General features: G+C 35.8%; 1 protein-coding gene across 4 annotated transcripts in view; it reads left to right on the top strand.

The window, feature by feature from the left end:
• The first annotated feature begins 1,341 nt into the window (after window positions 1-1,341).
• jakmip3 (Janus kinase and microtubule interacting protein 3) overlaps window positions 1,342-16,405 on the top strand; it is a 41,803-nt gene continuing 26,739 nt past the window's right edge. For 3 of the 4 annotated variants that reach the window (XM_079851018.1, XM_079851020.1, XM_079851019.1), the window contains exons 1-2: window positions 5,311-5,517; window positions 15,258-15,500. In XM_079851018.1, the coding sequence (XP_079707144.1) occupies window positions 5,383-5,517; window positions 15,258-15,500 (378 nt within the window). In that variant the 5' untranslated portion in view covers window positions 5,311-5,382. Of the gene's footprint in view, window positions 1,450-1,658; window positions 1,759-5,278; window positions 5,518-15,257; window positions 15,501-16,405 lie in introns of those variants that run through there. The other variant, XM_079851021.1, reaches the window with a different exon arrangement.

The raw sequence follows: 16,405 nt of genomic DNA, 5'->3' as shown, positions 1-16,405 counted from the left end.
AAATCCTCCTCAGGGTTGTTGCCAGGTTGTACAAATCCTCCTCTAGGTCAGATACCCTACATTTGCAGGCTTCACCACATATCCTTACTGTTTTTATTTACTATTTATTTTTACGGTTCTTTTAATTTATTTAGGCTACTTATCAGATTTTAGTTTAGTTTTAGTGTTTTCATTGTGTCTTTTCATTGTTTCGGTATCTTTAATTCAGTATTTGTATAAAAACTAAAAATTAGGCTATTTTAATTTTACTCTATTATTATTATTATTATTATTATTATTTTCAGTTAACAGTTTACTTTTGAATGCGTTAATTTTTTTAATCTTCTTCCCATAAGAGCTCTTAACAGCGTGAAATGGATAGCAACCAATGTGCAGTGCTAAGACATGTCTCTTTCAAGGTATTATAAATTTCAAGGTATAATCTAAAAAATGCTGGCTGTTTCAACCCATGTTTGGGTCAAAAATGGACAACCCCAACCGTCTGTTTAAAGCTTCAAGGGTATAGTTCACCCAAAAGTGAAAATGTTGTCATCATTTGCTCACCCTCATGTTGTTCCAAACCTACATGAGGTTCTTTTTTCTTTTGAACACAAAGGAAGATCATTTTAAAGAATGTTGGTAATCAAACAGTTGATGGACCCAGTTGAGAAAGAAACTCATTATTTTCATTTTTGAGTGAAGAATCCCTTTACTTACATTTTTAATCCCAACAGTTGGGTTTGTCCGTATTTGACCCAATCATGGGTTGAAACAACCCAACATTTTTTTGTGTGTGTGTGTGTATTATAGACCTCCTGTGACTACAACTTTGATATGTTATGAGAGGTATATTTGGAAAACCTGTCTGAAAACAGTGTTTTTGCAATTCTGTTTGTAATTTCACAGAAATGGAGCACTGCACCTTTAACATCATTAATTTCATGCTTTAGCTCTTTGTCGCCATCTGTATGGCTTGAGGATAATCACTGCACTACACTAGGATGAAAATGTTGTTCTGCAGTATTATTTAACCCGTGCTTAATGATGCAGTTTCTAGTATCAACCATATGGAGGGAACAGCATGCTGCATGTGATTCCTGAACTGCTTCCAAATAAATGAGAGCCATGCAAGCCTTCATATAGCTTGTTATGCATTTGGTTGTTATTTAATGCATAGGCTGGATGATGACGTGATGTTGTTAGACTTAGATGTAGTTGCAGTGCATTGACCAGTGGGCGGCTACAATAGCTGTCTTTTCCTGTATCTCTCTCTCAGGCAACCTAGGATAGAAGCCAGACTTCACATCTCGCAGAACTGCCAGATCCTAGAGTGTATGCATGTGCACACGCCTGCGCATATATGTGTGTGTGTGTGTGTGTGCGCCGTGTCTATCTCCACTCCTCTTCCACCCTCCTCCCTGCCAGCATCAATCCCCTCTCTCCATCAGGGATGGTGAGGGAGTGTTTATGGTAAGTGCAAGGAATCAGATCTCTCTTGCTTCATAGTCTCTCCTCTAACATGCAATAGCTCCCCCTTTTTTCCTCCGTTATTCCCTCCTGGTGATCCATCACTACCGGCTGCCGAGGATCCAGCTGTGCGCAGCTCGGTTCTGCTGAGGATTCAAGCATCTTCTGCATGGAATTCAGGGCATGACAACATGCCTCCCTTGTCGTTTCAGAGCATGTCCTGCGAATCACACGGCATGATGGAGGACCAACAGCTCCCTGGATAAACCCTGCAGACTAAAACAACATCCCAACTCAAATCATGCACTTAAGGTCAGTCTCAATCTATATGCATTGATTTCCTTTTTTTATTCAAGCAGGGTGGCACCGAACACGCAGACCTGTGTGATTACCAGATAATGATCCTGATGCCGGCCTGATGGGATGTTTGTCAGGACTGTCAATGCGAGCTACAGAATGGGGAGATGTTGTTTAAATGATGCTTGTAGCAGTTACAGCCTCGCTTGCGCAGGATAATAACGTCCACATGCTGTCGTCTGCACTCTGGGACATTTATTGAAATGTTCTCGGAGGGCCATCTGCGATGCAGAGGCTTGTTCTGCTTGACGTCTATTTTCTTCTATTGCCTGGCAGAGAAACACAGCATAGGTTGTGTTTATGATGCAAGCAACCAATGACGAAATGTGCTGCTTTTTTTGGAGCATGCAGTCGTCAACCCAAGGGAATGAACTCATTGACTTTAGATGTGGAGGGTTAGAGAGACTGTTTGGAACAACAAAAAGCAACAAAATGTATGAATGCACTAACCAATTTAAATTTCAAAGCATTGGTTGCATTGCAATTAATAAAGAAGACTATAAGATTTTGATTAGATGTCACTTTAATAAAAGAGTTGGTCTACAAACAGGTTGCGTGATGTTGATGCACTTATAACGCTTCTACAGTATGTTGTGATTGAGGATTATATATAAATGGGCTCATTTATGATGGTGAATACTTGCTTAATCAATGATTATACTTTTGCCCTTGGTCAGGAGCCTGTATAGATGCTAAATATCCCAAATTGTTTCGTATTTAAGAGCAGCTACACATTTAACATTAATTTTAGAGTATATCGCATGAGTCTGCTGAGTCACTGTAATTCACTCAGATTAGATGCCTCATGTAATCTCTCATCCACAACTTTAAAGGAACAGTCAAAAATGAAAGATCTGTCATTATGCACTTTTGTGCTCTCATAGTGCTCATATATGAACCTGTTGTGATCTTTACAAAGGTCATTGTTGAATTATCATTAGACCATGGCTGATCTGTGTCCAGAGAAAGCTTGTGATCTGGCTGAGATGGACAGTAATTGAGTTGTTCCTCAGACCTGTCTGTATAGTTGCTGTATATATGAAAAGTGCAGTTATCTTACCCAATGATCCACATAATGTATTCAGTGCAACTGGGCAAAGCTGAAGAGTGTCTTTCATCACTTCTTAAGTGAGATTGTGTTAGTAGAGTTAGTAATGCCTACTTCAGTACATAGCTTTCAGTGTATTGTTGGAAATAACTATAAAATGTTGCTTATACCACTAGAGAGCGGCAGCAGAAAATGAGGAACAAAATTGCACTTATTGTTGTAAAGAATGTATGTGTGTGTGTATATATATATATGCTTAATTTAAAAATATGTACAAAACCGTTACTGAGCACAACACAGGAGGCTAAAACTCTATTTAGGCCTATTTTAAAAAGTTAAGATGCAATACAGTTTTTTTGTGTGTTTTAGCATCAAGTAAGCTTTTTAATATTATAGTGTTCTTTGAAAACAAAACAAAAATTCTGTTTATAAAATATAAACTGTCTGTCAAAAGTGAGGTTGACATTTAATCTACTGCACTATAGTAATAGAGCTACAAAGTTCAAAAGTGCAAAAAGGATACTGAAGCTCCTCAAGGCAAGCCAAGGGCACCCTGGGAAATTCGTGGATGTGATAGAGACACTTGCAAAGTGCATCTCTGATTGCATGTTCAATAAACGTGTGTTAAACAAAGTGCTTTCAAAGCCAATGCTCATTAAGTGCTCATATAAATGTAATTATTGTGTTGTAATGGTGAAAGCGTTTAAACTTAAAAGGGCAATATGTAAGGATTTTCATGCATTAATTACTTTTTTATTGCCATTGTGAGAACAGCTTATAATGAAACTTAAAAAACAAGACTTTCCCTGTCTTTATGAAAGCCTGTAGACGTTTGTGTGAAGGACTCTGGTCGTTTTTGCCCGGGAAAATGACGTTTACTCGCGCTCCCGACAGCCTCTGTTCCGTCACAAGTTATGAATGCTTATGTTCAGGATAATGCCAAAAGAGCCTTTCTGTTCTGTAATGTCAATGTGTCATGCAAAGAAAAGGGATTAATTCAAACTATAGTCTTTAAATATATATATCTATATATTCCCAATAATGCTGTATAATCAATTTATCATAACTGTAATTTTAATAGCCTATTTACATATTCATCTAAACATCTCTCTCAGCAGTGTGGACGGTGTCTGGATGCTCATTAACAGTGTATCACTGCAAATGTATATATTTACAACAAAAAAAGAACTTTGCCATGAATTTTTGGCCATTGAATCATGTTTAGTCTGTTGTACTTGAACTTAAGCAATAAGTTCCTGGCTGCAGTTCACTTAACGGCCTCCGGTGTCGCTAATAACAAGGGTTTCTGAATTCTACATATAGCCCCTTTAAAGCTTTTCCTTCAATCTTGAGATGTTAGTTTTTTCTTCCCTAGTTTGTCCTTTTTAGTCATGTTCAAACCAGTTGGCATGTTTTTAGATTCTTTGTATCTTTAGTCTGCTGAAGCGATCAGTCAAACATACAGCTGCAACAATGTTTCTGTGGGGATTGGATGTGGATTTAGGATTTGTCAAAGTATTAAATATTAACAGTACTTGTAAGCAGAGAAAAACTTCTGCTTTCTCTTTCCAGAATTGATACTGCTATAACAGCACAGCACAGCAAGCACATATTTTTAACATAAAGCTGTTGCTTTTTCATAGCTCAATAGACAGAGACACTTTTCCTAATGTTTCACCATGGCAAAACTGAAAGACACGACTGTAAGAGTGTAGAGTGAAATGAATGCAGGTATGAGCACAGATATTTAGTTTAGTTGGATTAGAAATGTTTGAGTGAACATTGAGATCTCTGAATTTTGATTTCAGACTTATTGGCTCATTGAGATCTCTTCTGAAACTATAGAGAAGATGTGAGATTAGTCTTTTTCTCAGGAACAAAAAAAAAAATAAAAAATAGAAAAGCGGGAGACTTTGGCTCCATTTGCTCCAACACTTAATCTCATTTCTGTCACTCGAGATGTGATTTTAGACCATTTATTGATTAAAATGGAGTCAGGTAGTCCCATCAGAAAATAATTCAAAAGGAATAATAAGCCAGTCTTTGCTAATAAAGCGTTAAACTTGAAAAAAAAAAAGACAATAAATTCATATTAGTAAAGTTTCTTTCTTCTGTTGAACACAAAAGAAGATATTTTGAAGAATTTCGATAACCCAACAGTTAACGGTAGCCATTGACTTCCATAGTTGTTGTTTTTTCATGCTATGGAAGTCAATGGCTATCGTAAACTGTCTGGTTACCGACATTCTTCAAAATATGTTCGAATTTACAACACTCATAAAAGAGTAGGCAAAAAAGTACATTGCATTCGTTAAACCATTTCATGGGCTTGCTGATTTTCTTTCAGTGAAACAGTCAAACTATAATACTGTGATTGTTCTAGGTCTCGGTGACCTCTGTAAATACTTGTTTCTTTGTGGACTGCAGGTGGGTGGAAAGATGTAGCTGAGGAACAAACAGAAGCCAATCTTGACTGTTCACAATCTCAGGTCATCCCTGAAAGGGGCGTGGCCTGTGGAGTACAGCCCAATATGTCCAAGAAAGCCCCCAGTGGGCGGGGCAAAGGGGAGCGGCCTGACGCCATGGCAGCACTGCAGGCAGCCAATGAGGAGCTGAGGGCCAAACTCACGGAAATCCAAATTGAACTGCAGCAGGAGAAAACCAAGGTTCGATTCTACTCTATATTTACAGTATAGTTTGTTGTGGAAAACATGCAAGTGTCTTGACTCCATTTCAGATGTATTATTTGGTTTCTATATTATGTAGTTTGACTATAGAAAATGGCTTCTTATCTGCTGCAATGTGTTTAATACTGACCTCCTTTCCTTCCGTATATTTGAAAGATTTATTTTCTCTAGAGTTCAGTCTCTGCTGGATGTCTTTTGTTGTCACGTCAACCATTTATGTCACTACAATTGCCTTTTAATTCTTGTTCTGTGTTATGTGGGTGGAATCAGAGCCGTTGCTTCATGGTGCCTTAAAAAAATTCAATTAATTTATAATGTCACACAAGATTTCGGTTTCAAATAAATGCTTTTCATTTGTGCTTTCTATACTTCAAAGTATGTATCAAGGTTTCCAAAAAAAAAAAAAAAAAAAAAATGTAGGCACAAAAAAAACAGCTATGTTCAATATAATCAGAAATTACATTACATCAGTTTCTTGAGCAGCAAATCATCATATTAAAATGATTTCTGAAGGATCATGTGACAATGAAGACTGAAGTAATGATGCTGAAAATTCAGCTTTGCATCACAGGAAAAAATGACATTTTACAATATATTAAAATAGAAGATGCTCATTTCAGGCGTACCAAACAAGTTTGATGGCCTCTCCGTTAAAGGCGATGAACCTCTCATGTTTTATGGATTGGGCTTATTTTATTTAAGTAGCTGAGTTGATCCATGACGTGTGTGTGGGGTTAGCAGCTTTATGGGTTCATTAGCACTGGGAAACAGTTTTAAATGAGGGTGTAAAACTATAGGCATTCTGTCAAAGCCGGTTCAATGTCAGGCTATAGCTTGTGACTGACTGCTGGTCAGGGGTTAATGGTTCAGCTTAGTCCAGTACGATTGTGTCTTGTTGATCTCATGGGGAGAAGATGGTCTTTAAGAGCCGTGAGAGGATCTAAACCATCTATTTCATGTCCTGATGATTGACTGATGGGTGTGAACCTCTGTTTACTGTCAGTATGATGAACATTTCATTTGATTTGATCGAGGTTGCAGAGTCGAACACTACTCACTATGCCTTGTGACATTGAACTGAAGAAATTCTCGGTAGATGAAAAACTAATTTAAAACTGATCTACACCTGGTCTTAAATAATCTTAAAATTCTGATTACAGCCACATGGAAAGAACACAAAGTAACTCAGAACTCAAAACCATTTGAAGCCCATTGGGTTTCTAATTTCGGGAATCATAAAGTATGTTGTATCTTAGACTCATAAACGCTAGTTGTCTGTATAATGCAATTTAATCCAATTTAGTTTACTTTGACTTTTTTTTTAGGTATAACATTTCTGACAGTGCAAGCAAGGGCTGCTTGTGTTTCATAATTGAACTCTTATACAGAATTATTGAAAATATCAACATAATCATGCAATGGTGTGTGTGAAACGTGTAGATTTGTTAGATCACACTTGATTAGAACCAGTTTGATATCATGTGAATCCCAAGTGAAGCAAGTGATTGATTGATTGATTGATTGATTGATTGATTGGTTGATTGATTGATTGATTGATTGATTGACTGACTGACTGACTGATTGACTGATTGATTGATTGATTGATTGATTGATTGATTGATTGATTGATTGATTATTAAACTGTTTATGGCTGCAAAAAGATAGAAAGTTGTCATTTACAGTTTATTTAGTTTAATGCTTGGATAATATAACACAAAGTATTTTTTTTATAAATCTATATATAATTTTGATGTACTGTTTGATTTAAATTGGCTTTGAATGTCACTAATCCAATTATAATTGAGTCTAATTAAATCAAAACAATCGATTTTAGTTGTACTTTTGTTTTGGTTACTTTTTGTTTTTGTACTTTATTTTATTTTAATTAATACCTTTATTCAGCAAGGATGCATTAAGTTGATCAATAATGACAGTGAATAAAAAAAAAACAAAAAAAATCCATTTCAAATAAATTATTTTCTTTCGAACTTTCTATTTATCAATGAATCCTGACAAAATACTATCAGAAATGTTTCTTGAGCAGCAAATCCACATTTTACAATGATTTCTGAAGGATCATGATGTTGTGATGCTGCAAATTCTGCTTTGCATCACAGGTGAAAATTAAATTTTTAAATGTTACTGCTATTTTAAATTGTAATACTATTTAATATATTACTAAAACTGTAAATGTTTAAAAACCTTACAAATCCAAAATTTTGAACACTAACATAATTTTTTTTCAATTCAATTTCTGGCTAAAATAACTATCAACATGTATAGAAGTGATGTATAATTTGTGTCATACTTCGCCCCTATCCTGCGCATATGTGTGTTTTCGGGTCTGCTCATTGTGTGTGTGTGTGTGTGCGTGCATACTGCAGTGGCTGTCCGAGATCAATACACACATCTCAGGGTGAAAACAAATGACAGCGATGTTCTGCAAGAAAGCACACCAGAAAGTACTGAACGCCACCAACCAGCATTAATGCTCAGAAACGTTTTTTTATACTGCACATTTAAATATCACAGAGGATATTAGTGAACAGCCTTTCTGGTTGACCCTTTCATCATCTGAATCAAGTAAAGCAGTTATAAGGGACACCATTATTACTGTAATAAATCATAATAACGGCAGCCACAGTTATAGTAATGCTACCATTAAGAAAATGTCAGGCTAATTTTAATAAGCGCTATCAGACAATGTATAGTGCATATAATAATGAGGTTCAATTATCTGACAGCGGTCAGTGTGTGTGTGTGTGTGTGCGTGTGTGCCTTTAACCTGGCCCTGCTTTCTGATGCAGTACAGTCGTTGATTTAAAAGCAAAGTGTAAATGATCTGGACTAATGTGTGTTTTCCCCTGTGCGTGTCCTTCTGCAATGGGAGTGTTTTATTTTATGATTCTGCCCCTGTCCTGCAGGACTGGGAAAACACTCTAACAGGCCAATTACTGCCGGTGCCTGAAAGTCAAACTCACTGCTATACCTTGTTTTCTGGAAAATTGCTTTTCTGATTGCAGGAACATGAAATGCAATGTTCGGGAATGATTCAGGGCATCGGTATTGTGGATATAGGGAGAAAGAGAAAGGAAATTGATTCATTATAATTTGAGATAAACCAGGAGTGTTCTGTGTTTCAATGTCAAGACCTGCAGGGAAATAAACACAGAGACTTGATACTTTTTTGTCAAATAGCCAAAAGTGAATCTTGAGTCCTGCTTGTGAATGACTGATGTCTCTGAGAATCATGTTAGACTAGCTGAGACCCTGGAGAGAAAGATACGTGGTTAAGGAAATCATTGGAAAGAGAGTTCACACATAAAGGAAATTGCTATAATTTACTCTCCTTCATGTTGCACCAAACACTTTCTTGGTCCCGCAGAACACAAAATTATAGGTTTTGACACTGTTTTGTAAGTACTTTTCCATAGAGTTACAATAAATGGGAACTAAAGATAAAAAAATAAAATAATTCATGTCCGATTTGTGAACAAATTCTTTTGAGTCAGACATTTTTAGTGAATCAGTTAACCTGATTCACAAAACCTCATATGAATGATTCATTCGTGAATCAGATTGATTCACTTCTCATTGACTCATTTTTTTCTATGAATAACTTTTTTTAGAATATGGTCTCTTTCTCACACTAAACGTCAATGCTTGGAATATATAGCACAAAATTAGTAGAGTCATTTTATTGTGCATGCTTTTGTGTCTTTTTATGAAACTTTAAAACTTTATCCTCATTCATTGTTATTGTATAGAAAAGATGAACCAGTACAATCTTCAGAATTCTGTTTGTGATCAACTGATTTTTATTTATGGGTGAACTATCCCGATTATTTTGTTATAATCAACTTTTTTGTTTATATATATATATATATATATATATATATATATATATATATATATATATATATATATATATATATATATTAGTTCCAGTTTTAGTAATTTGGTTATGTGCTTTTGTCATTTTTGTAATAAGATTTTTTTTTTTTAAATTGCCATTTCAATTTAATATATTTTTCAGTTTCAGTACTTCAACTTATAATTGTTTCAATTATTTGCCAAAGCAACATGTCAAATTTTCATTTACTTTATTTTCTTCTAATATGTTTTTTTTTTTTTTTTTTTTTCAGCTTGTTTTCAATTAACAAAAATGTTTGTAATATTTTTTAGTTTAACGCCGACTATCCCTTTAAGATGCTGTAAGATGTAAGTGCCCTTATATAAATGCCACACTGCACTTTAAGCACAAAAATCTCCTAGCATCAGATTCAGAGATTAACCGTGAGCGCGCAGGCAGGTTTTCAGGCATACACACGCGTGAAAATGAATATGTTCTCTTGGTGAGTGCAGTGACAGCACACCCCTGTGTGAGACTGTCAGAAGCGAATCATAGATGTGCTGTCAGACTGCTTGCATCAATGCAGCTATTGTGATGGGCTTCCTTAGACTGACAGTAAGAGGGGACATAGGAGCTGTCTCTGCTGTTGTTAGGCCTGAATGAACAATACTCATCATGTATGATGGAAATAAATGGTGCTGGTGTCTCACACAGCATGTCTCCTACTGTAAGGTCCCAAGTTTGTGCTACTGCAGAAAGGAGAGGTTTGTGTTGAAAAGCATGTTTGATTGGGGGGTTTGAGCCATGGGATGTTATTATGAGTGAGCAAGATACTTGATTCTATCATTTTATGCCTTTTTTTGTGATGTCCACTTATAATCTTAGTCAAAGTACATGTCTGTTTTCCTGACCTTTAGAATTAGATGATCAGATTTACAATTGGCTTCAGATGATCAATGCAATCAGTCACTGTTCTAATCGCAAGAAAGCGTATCAAAAAGATTCAATGCAAATTAAGACAGTTATGATTGGTTAACCTTCACTGAAAAAAAAAATGTGTTGGATTTACATGATTTAATAGTGTACATCGGTCCCACATGAATCAGTTAAAGGTATAGCGGAGGATTTTTTACTTCCGGGTGGATCACCTATACTATTGGTCCTCCTAATTGTCAATCATTCTGGTGAATCAATCAAACTTTTCAAAAAGTGGAGAGGGCGGGTCTTATCTAAAATTCGGAAAGATCCTTCCACTATACCTTTAAGTTAAACAAACATAATTTGTTCATGTAACTTCAACATAATGGAATGAATTCATTTTCAGTGACCCAATTAAGTAGGCTCAAAGGGAATTTGATAAAACTCCCTGATTCAGGTATCCATATTCATGTATTTTTTCATCCAATAAATATCATATACTTTAGTGACACACAATTCAATTGATAGACTATAACTAATTATTAAAGGAGAACTCCGGTCAATTTTAACATTGAGCTCATTTTTTTGTACATTTGGAGTGCTGTCAGTACAGAGAACAACGACAAAAATCGGTGTTGCCTACACCGTGTTATCCTCTTTTTACAATTTGCACCCTGTTGACTTCAATGGGGCAAGTTTTAAACCTGCTTTTAGCCTCTTAACATCCTTGATGTGTCATTACAAGTGCACAGGTCATGTGAGTGATTCCTTCGGAGTGAACGCGGGTCAATCTGACTGCAGTCGATGTGAAAGATATGAATAAAAATGATGTTTATTCAGCCAGTGCACATACCTGTATTTACATCCTGTTTTCGGTCAAAGTCCACAGTAATCGATTGTCGAGTTCACGCGCATGATCATAGGTACTAAACCAATGCGCGAGAACTCGACAATCGATTACTATGGACTTTGACCGAAAACCGGATGTAAATACAGGTATGAGCGCTGGCTAAATAAATATCATTTTTATTCATATCTTTCACATCTACTGCAGTCAGATTCACCCGCGTTCACTCCGAAGGAATCACTCACATGACCTGTGTGTTCACATTGGCTAGTTGTAGTTACACTGATGGTAATGTTAAATAATGAATAGGTGTTGATATGCAAATGTGGGCGGTCATATTTTAATTAGCTCATAGTTTTGATGTCAATACTAAACAAGCCATTTTTGCAGCTTAGATTTGATAAATGGTTTTTGTGGACTGAGGAAAGAATTTTGCATTACAGAGTATCTTTGTTTATTTTTGGACTGTTTTTCCATTAAAGTTTGTTTTTTATAATTTTTTTTATTTTTTATATATAGTTTCAATCCTATTTCCTGATCGTTGTTTCAGATTAGATCAAAATGTCAAGATCAAGTCTGCCAGGGAACACTTCTACACCTTTCAACTTTATATACCATTGCTTCTTGTTTCCTCCAAACATCAAAGAATGGCATAAAAGACTTTTCCAACCTAGTGCAACCCCGTCACCGCTGACATTTGTGGATCCCTTTTTATTAAGAGTGCAATATCTGTGCGCTTTATCTTATACTATAACATTACTTTAATGAAAGGACTGTTCTACGTTCAATAATAGTTATATTATTGTTATATTATGTAAGGAATAATTGACGACAGGCCGTTTAATTATTAGAAAATAATGCACACCCGAGGTGGCAAAAACCAGCCTATTGTTTACTATATTTATTTGCTTGGTCAGTGTCGTTGTGGGTTTTGGTTCTTTTGCTGTTGTAGGATGTAAGAAACTTTGAAATAACGGAAATAGTTTGGCGAAGTGATATGAACCTGTAATGCGGTCAAAACCTGCCTGGAACTACTTTAGCCGTGCGTTTCCCTGAAAATAACTGCACACCTTAGAACGTTCGTCAACCAATCAGAATCAAGCATTCAACAGCCCCATAGTATAATATATAATGTTGATTACCACAGAAAATACTTTGCAAGGATTAAAGGACAAATGAAGCTTGATGATTTGATTTTATTTTTTTCACCAGGTTAAGCATTAGTAAGCTCAAAATTTAATGTCCTTTTATTAGTAATGTTATGATTGTTAAAACTAGTTTTTAAAATGTATAAAATTTAATTAAGATTTTTTTTTTCCAATTTCATGGTGAGTTTCCTACCTCAAGGTTATTAATTTGGTTATGCTTCTGTTATATTGTTTGTTTATTTGAAAGGTGTTATGTAAAAAAATAAATAAAAAAAATACATAGTGTTACAACCTGACAGATACAGTTATATTAAATATAAAAAACAATTTAAAAAAAGGCAAATTTAATGATTAGTAAGTATAGCATGATGGTAAAAAAAATACTTATCATTAGAAACCATTAGAAAAAAATGAATTAAGCATTTAAATACACGCTTTGTAAGTCAGAATATATATTTAGAAAATATCATTTTCTGTGGTAATCAACACAAATGCTGTCAATAGAGCACTGAACTAATACTGAACCCTGGGCATTTATTTAACGTTACGGATGGCTGGTTCTTCAGCAGAGGCTAATGGGATATCAGCACTGCTGACTCTCGCTGGACTCTAAATCTCTCCACAAGTTCTCTTACGCTGCATTTAAATGCAAACTCCCAGTAGGCCCAAAATTACTTCTCCTCTGCTGTTTTATATAAAAACAGGCGAAGTTGTCCAGTGACCGTCTGACCCAGTTTTGGTCTGGACTGGTGTGGAGTCAGCCATATTATAAGTTACTGTCTCCATCTGACTGCCAACGATATAAAAGCCAGCAGACCTACAGGGTGCAGAGCAGAGACTTTTACTCTTTTCTCAATGTTTAAGACGTTTCTAACCTACTTTTATTCAGTGGTGTTTGCTAAGGCAAGCATCTCTGTTGTTGTTGCTTATTGGTTTAGGGAAGCATTCACGTCGTACCACACAAGTTGTGCTAAAGACATGAATGATACCTCAAATCATCATGCGGCTTTTGGAGTAAAGGTGATCAAAGTGGTCAGATTTACTATTCTAGTCTTGTAGAACGATAAAATGAGCAATTTTATTTGGGTATGCCCAATAATGCCTTTCTTCTGTAAATATCTAGTTAACCATCTTTTTTTGCTTGCTAACTGAAATCCTTTACTTTTTTTTGCATTTTAGAAGTAATTGTATGAACATAGTCAAATAGGCTATAAAACATGTGTGTCAGAGCTGATATGTATTGACATGTTGAATTGTGTGATGCAGGATAAATTCTGTTTCTTTCCTTAATAGCTTCCTGTTACTCCATATATGTTTCATAAAAGGGTAGGGCATAACAATATTCTGGTGACATTTGGGGTATTTTTAGTTTCATCCTCCAGTGTTGTCTTTGTTTTGTGGCTACATTTCAAGATGGTATCTCTTTGTGTTACCAGTGTTGTTGTGCCTGTGGCAGCATGTGTCAGTCATGATCTGACCCTGCTGTGCAGGGTCGTGTCCTGACACACTAACTCTCTTATTTTTAGGGCACGCTCAATATATTCTGCACTGCACCGCAATGAATCATGGAACATTGCCCACAGCTGTGCAGCGTTGCTTTGCATAAAAACATCTTAATGTTCATGATACGTTACACTACACTTAATTAAATTATTAAAAATATCCCTTCAGCTTTAAATAGCATTGAATATTTGTGTATATTTATCAATCGATCTAATTTATTTGTGTATGCATATATATGTTTGTATATATTAATTTAGTTTTTTTTAATGTATTTTTATACATGTATACAGGTGCTGGTCATAAAATTAGAATATCATCAAAAAGTTGATTTATTTCAAGAATTCAACTTAACAGGTGAAACTAATATATTATATAGACTCATTACATGCTAAGTGAGATATTTCAAGCCTTTATTTGTTATAATTTTGATGATTATGGCTTGCAGCTTATGAAACCCACAAAATCAAAATCCCAGAAAATTTGAATATTACATGAAATCACACAGTAATTACACAGTGAACTTCTTGTATGTGTATATATATATATATATATATATATACACATATACAGACCCTTTCCAAAAAATTTGAATATCATGGAAAAGTTTATTTATTTCCATAATTCCATTCAAAACGTTAAACTTCCATAGATTATAGATTCAGGGCCCACAACTTAAACGATTTCAAGTATTTAGTTGTTTATTTGTACATAATTTGGGCTTACAGCTCATAAAACCCACGAAAACAGGATTTCAGGGTAGACGGCTGCGTTGAGTGGACAGCACAGTGGACCAACACCAGCCGATGACACGGCTCCCCAACACAGACTGTGGAAACTTCACACTGGACTTCAAGCATCTTGGATTGTGTGCCTCTCCATTCTTCCTCCAGACTCTGGGACCTTGGTTTCCAAATGAGATGCAAAATTTGCTCTCATCAGAAAAGAGGACTTTGGTCCACTGTGCTTTATTAAATCCAGAGTCAACGCAGCCGTCTACCAGGACATGTTCAGAGCACTTCATGCTGACTTCATTTTCCAGCAGGATTTGCACCTGCCCACACTGCCAAAAGAACCAAAACCTGGTTCAATGACCATGGTATCACTGTGTAATTACTGTGTGATTTCATGTAATATTCTAATTTTCGGGGATTTTGATTTCGTGGGTTTCATAAGCTGTAAGCAATAATCATCAAAATTATAACAAATAAAGGCTTGAAATATCTCACTTTGCATGTAATGTGTCTATATAATATATTAGTTTCACCTGTTAAGTTGAATTCTTGAAATAAATCAACTTTTTGATGATATTCTAATTTTATGACCAGCACCTGTAGTCTGAGATGACACCATACAATTGATTTGCCCGTTAAATACTTGCTTTGTTTAATAGAATATTTAAAACCTCGATCCCTTCAATTTGTTAAATCTGAGTTATCATCTACTTTCTCAGGTCAGTAAACTAGAAAGGGAGAAGTCTCAGGAGGTCCGTCATGAGCAGCACAAATCCACGGTGGTGGTGACCGAGTTAAAAGCCAAACTACACGAGGAGAAACTTCGGGATCTCCACAGCCTTCGGGAAACGCTCCTACGTCAGCACGAGTCTGAACTGGTACGGGTCATTAAGATCAAAGACGGAGAGATTCAGAGACTCCAGGCGCTCGTCGGTGCCCTCAGAGATGGATCCACCGAAAAGGTATGGAATAGAGTACAAATGAGATGGACTGAAGCAGTGCATTTTACATATTCATTTACTTAAAGTTCATCAACTGGTTGCAGTGTCCGATTTATACTAAATGATCACAATACTATAAAAATAAATGCATTATACACAATAAATCTATTAATAATAGCAACAATGATAATATTTAGGGAAATATATTTATTCAAAATTGTTTTGATGGTCTAGATGGTTGCAATCTAATTATTAGATTTCTCATTTGAAAGATTATTTGAAAAGTTGATTGATCTTGGCCTGTTAGTACCATTGTGAGTAAACCCAATATTAAAGGTAGGGTAGACAATTTTCAGAGAGGCTAGCAATAGCGAGCTAGCTTTGAAAGCATAAGATCCCACTCTCCCTCCAAACGCACGCCTACTTCAAAACACATGAACGCATTCAGCAGGGAGCAAACAAAAGCGTCACGAGAGACAACGTCATACTACCTCATGTCTCAAAGATAACATTAATGAGCATAAACAACTTAAAGAGTACTAAACTGTACCTGACTGCTGCAGATTCATTTCGGCGCTGATAGTGTTGCCATTGAAACGCAGAAATTCGAGTCAAGAACTGCTCCGAGTATAACGTCAGGGGTTCCAATATCTTCTAAATTACAGTAGTTATGATGTTAACGCAGAATAAGCTGGTTGTTTTGGTTCAGGAGGAACTGTTAAAGTTTCAGTTGCGGTGCTCAGTGACTAACGTCTGTCTAACTCTGCATAGCATGAAATGTGCTGATGTGATGTCTGACCGAATGCAATGATTGGACAAACATCTCATGATCCTACGCCCTCTGACAATATACATATACTGTACATTTATACCACTTAACATCAGGATGTGAAGAGACTCTCAACCAGCATCACAAAAAAAAAAGT

Source organism: Squalius cephalus (genome assembly GCF_949319135.1).
Source record: "Squalius cephalus genome assembly, chromosome: 19".
NCBI lineage: Eukaryota > Metazoa > Chordata > Actinopteri > Cypriniformes > Leuciscidae > Squalius > Squalius cephalus.
Note: the sequence above shows the minus strand (reverse complement) of the source record. Positions and strands in the feature narration are given on the sequence as shown.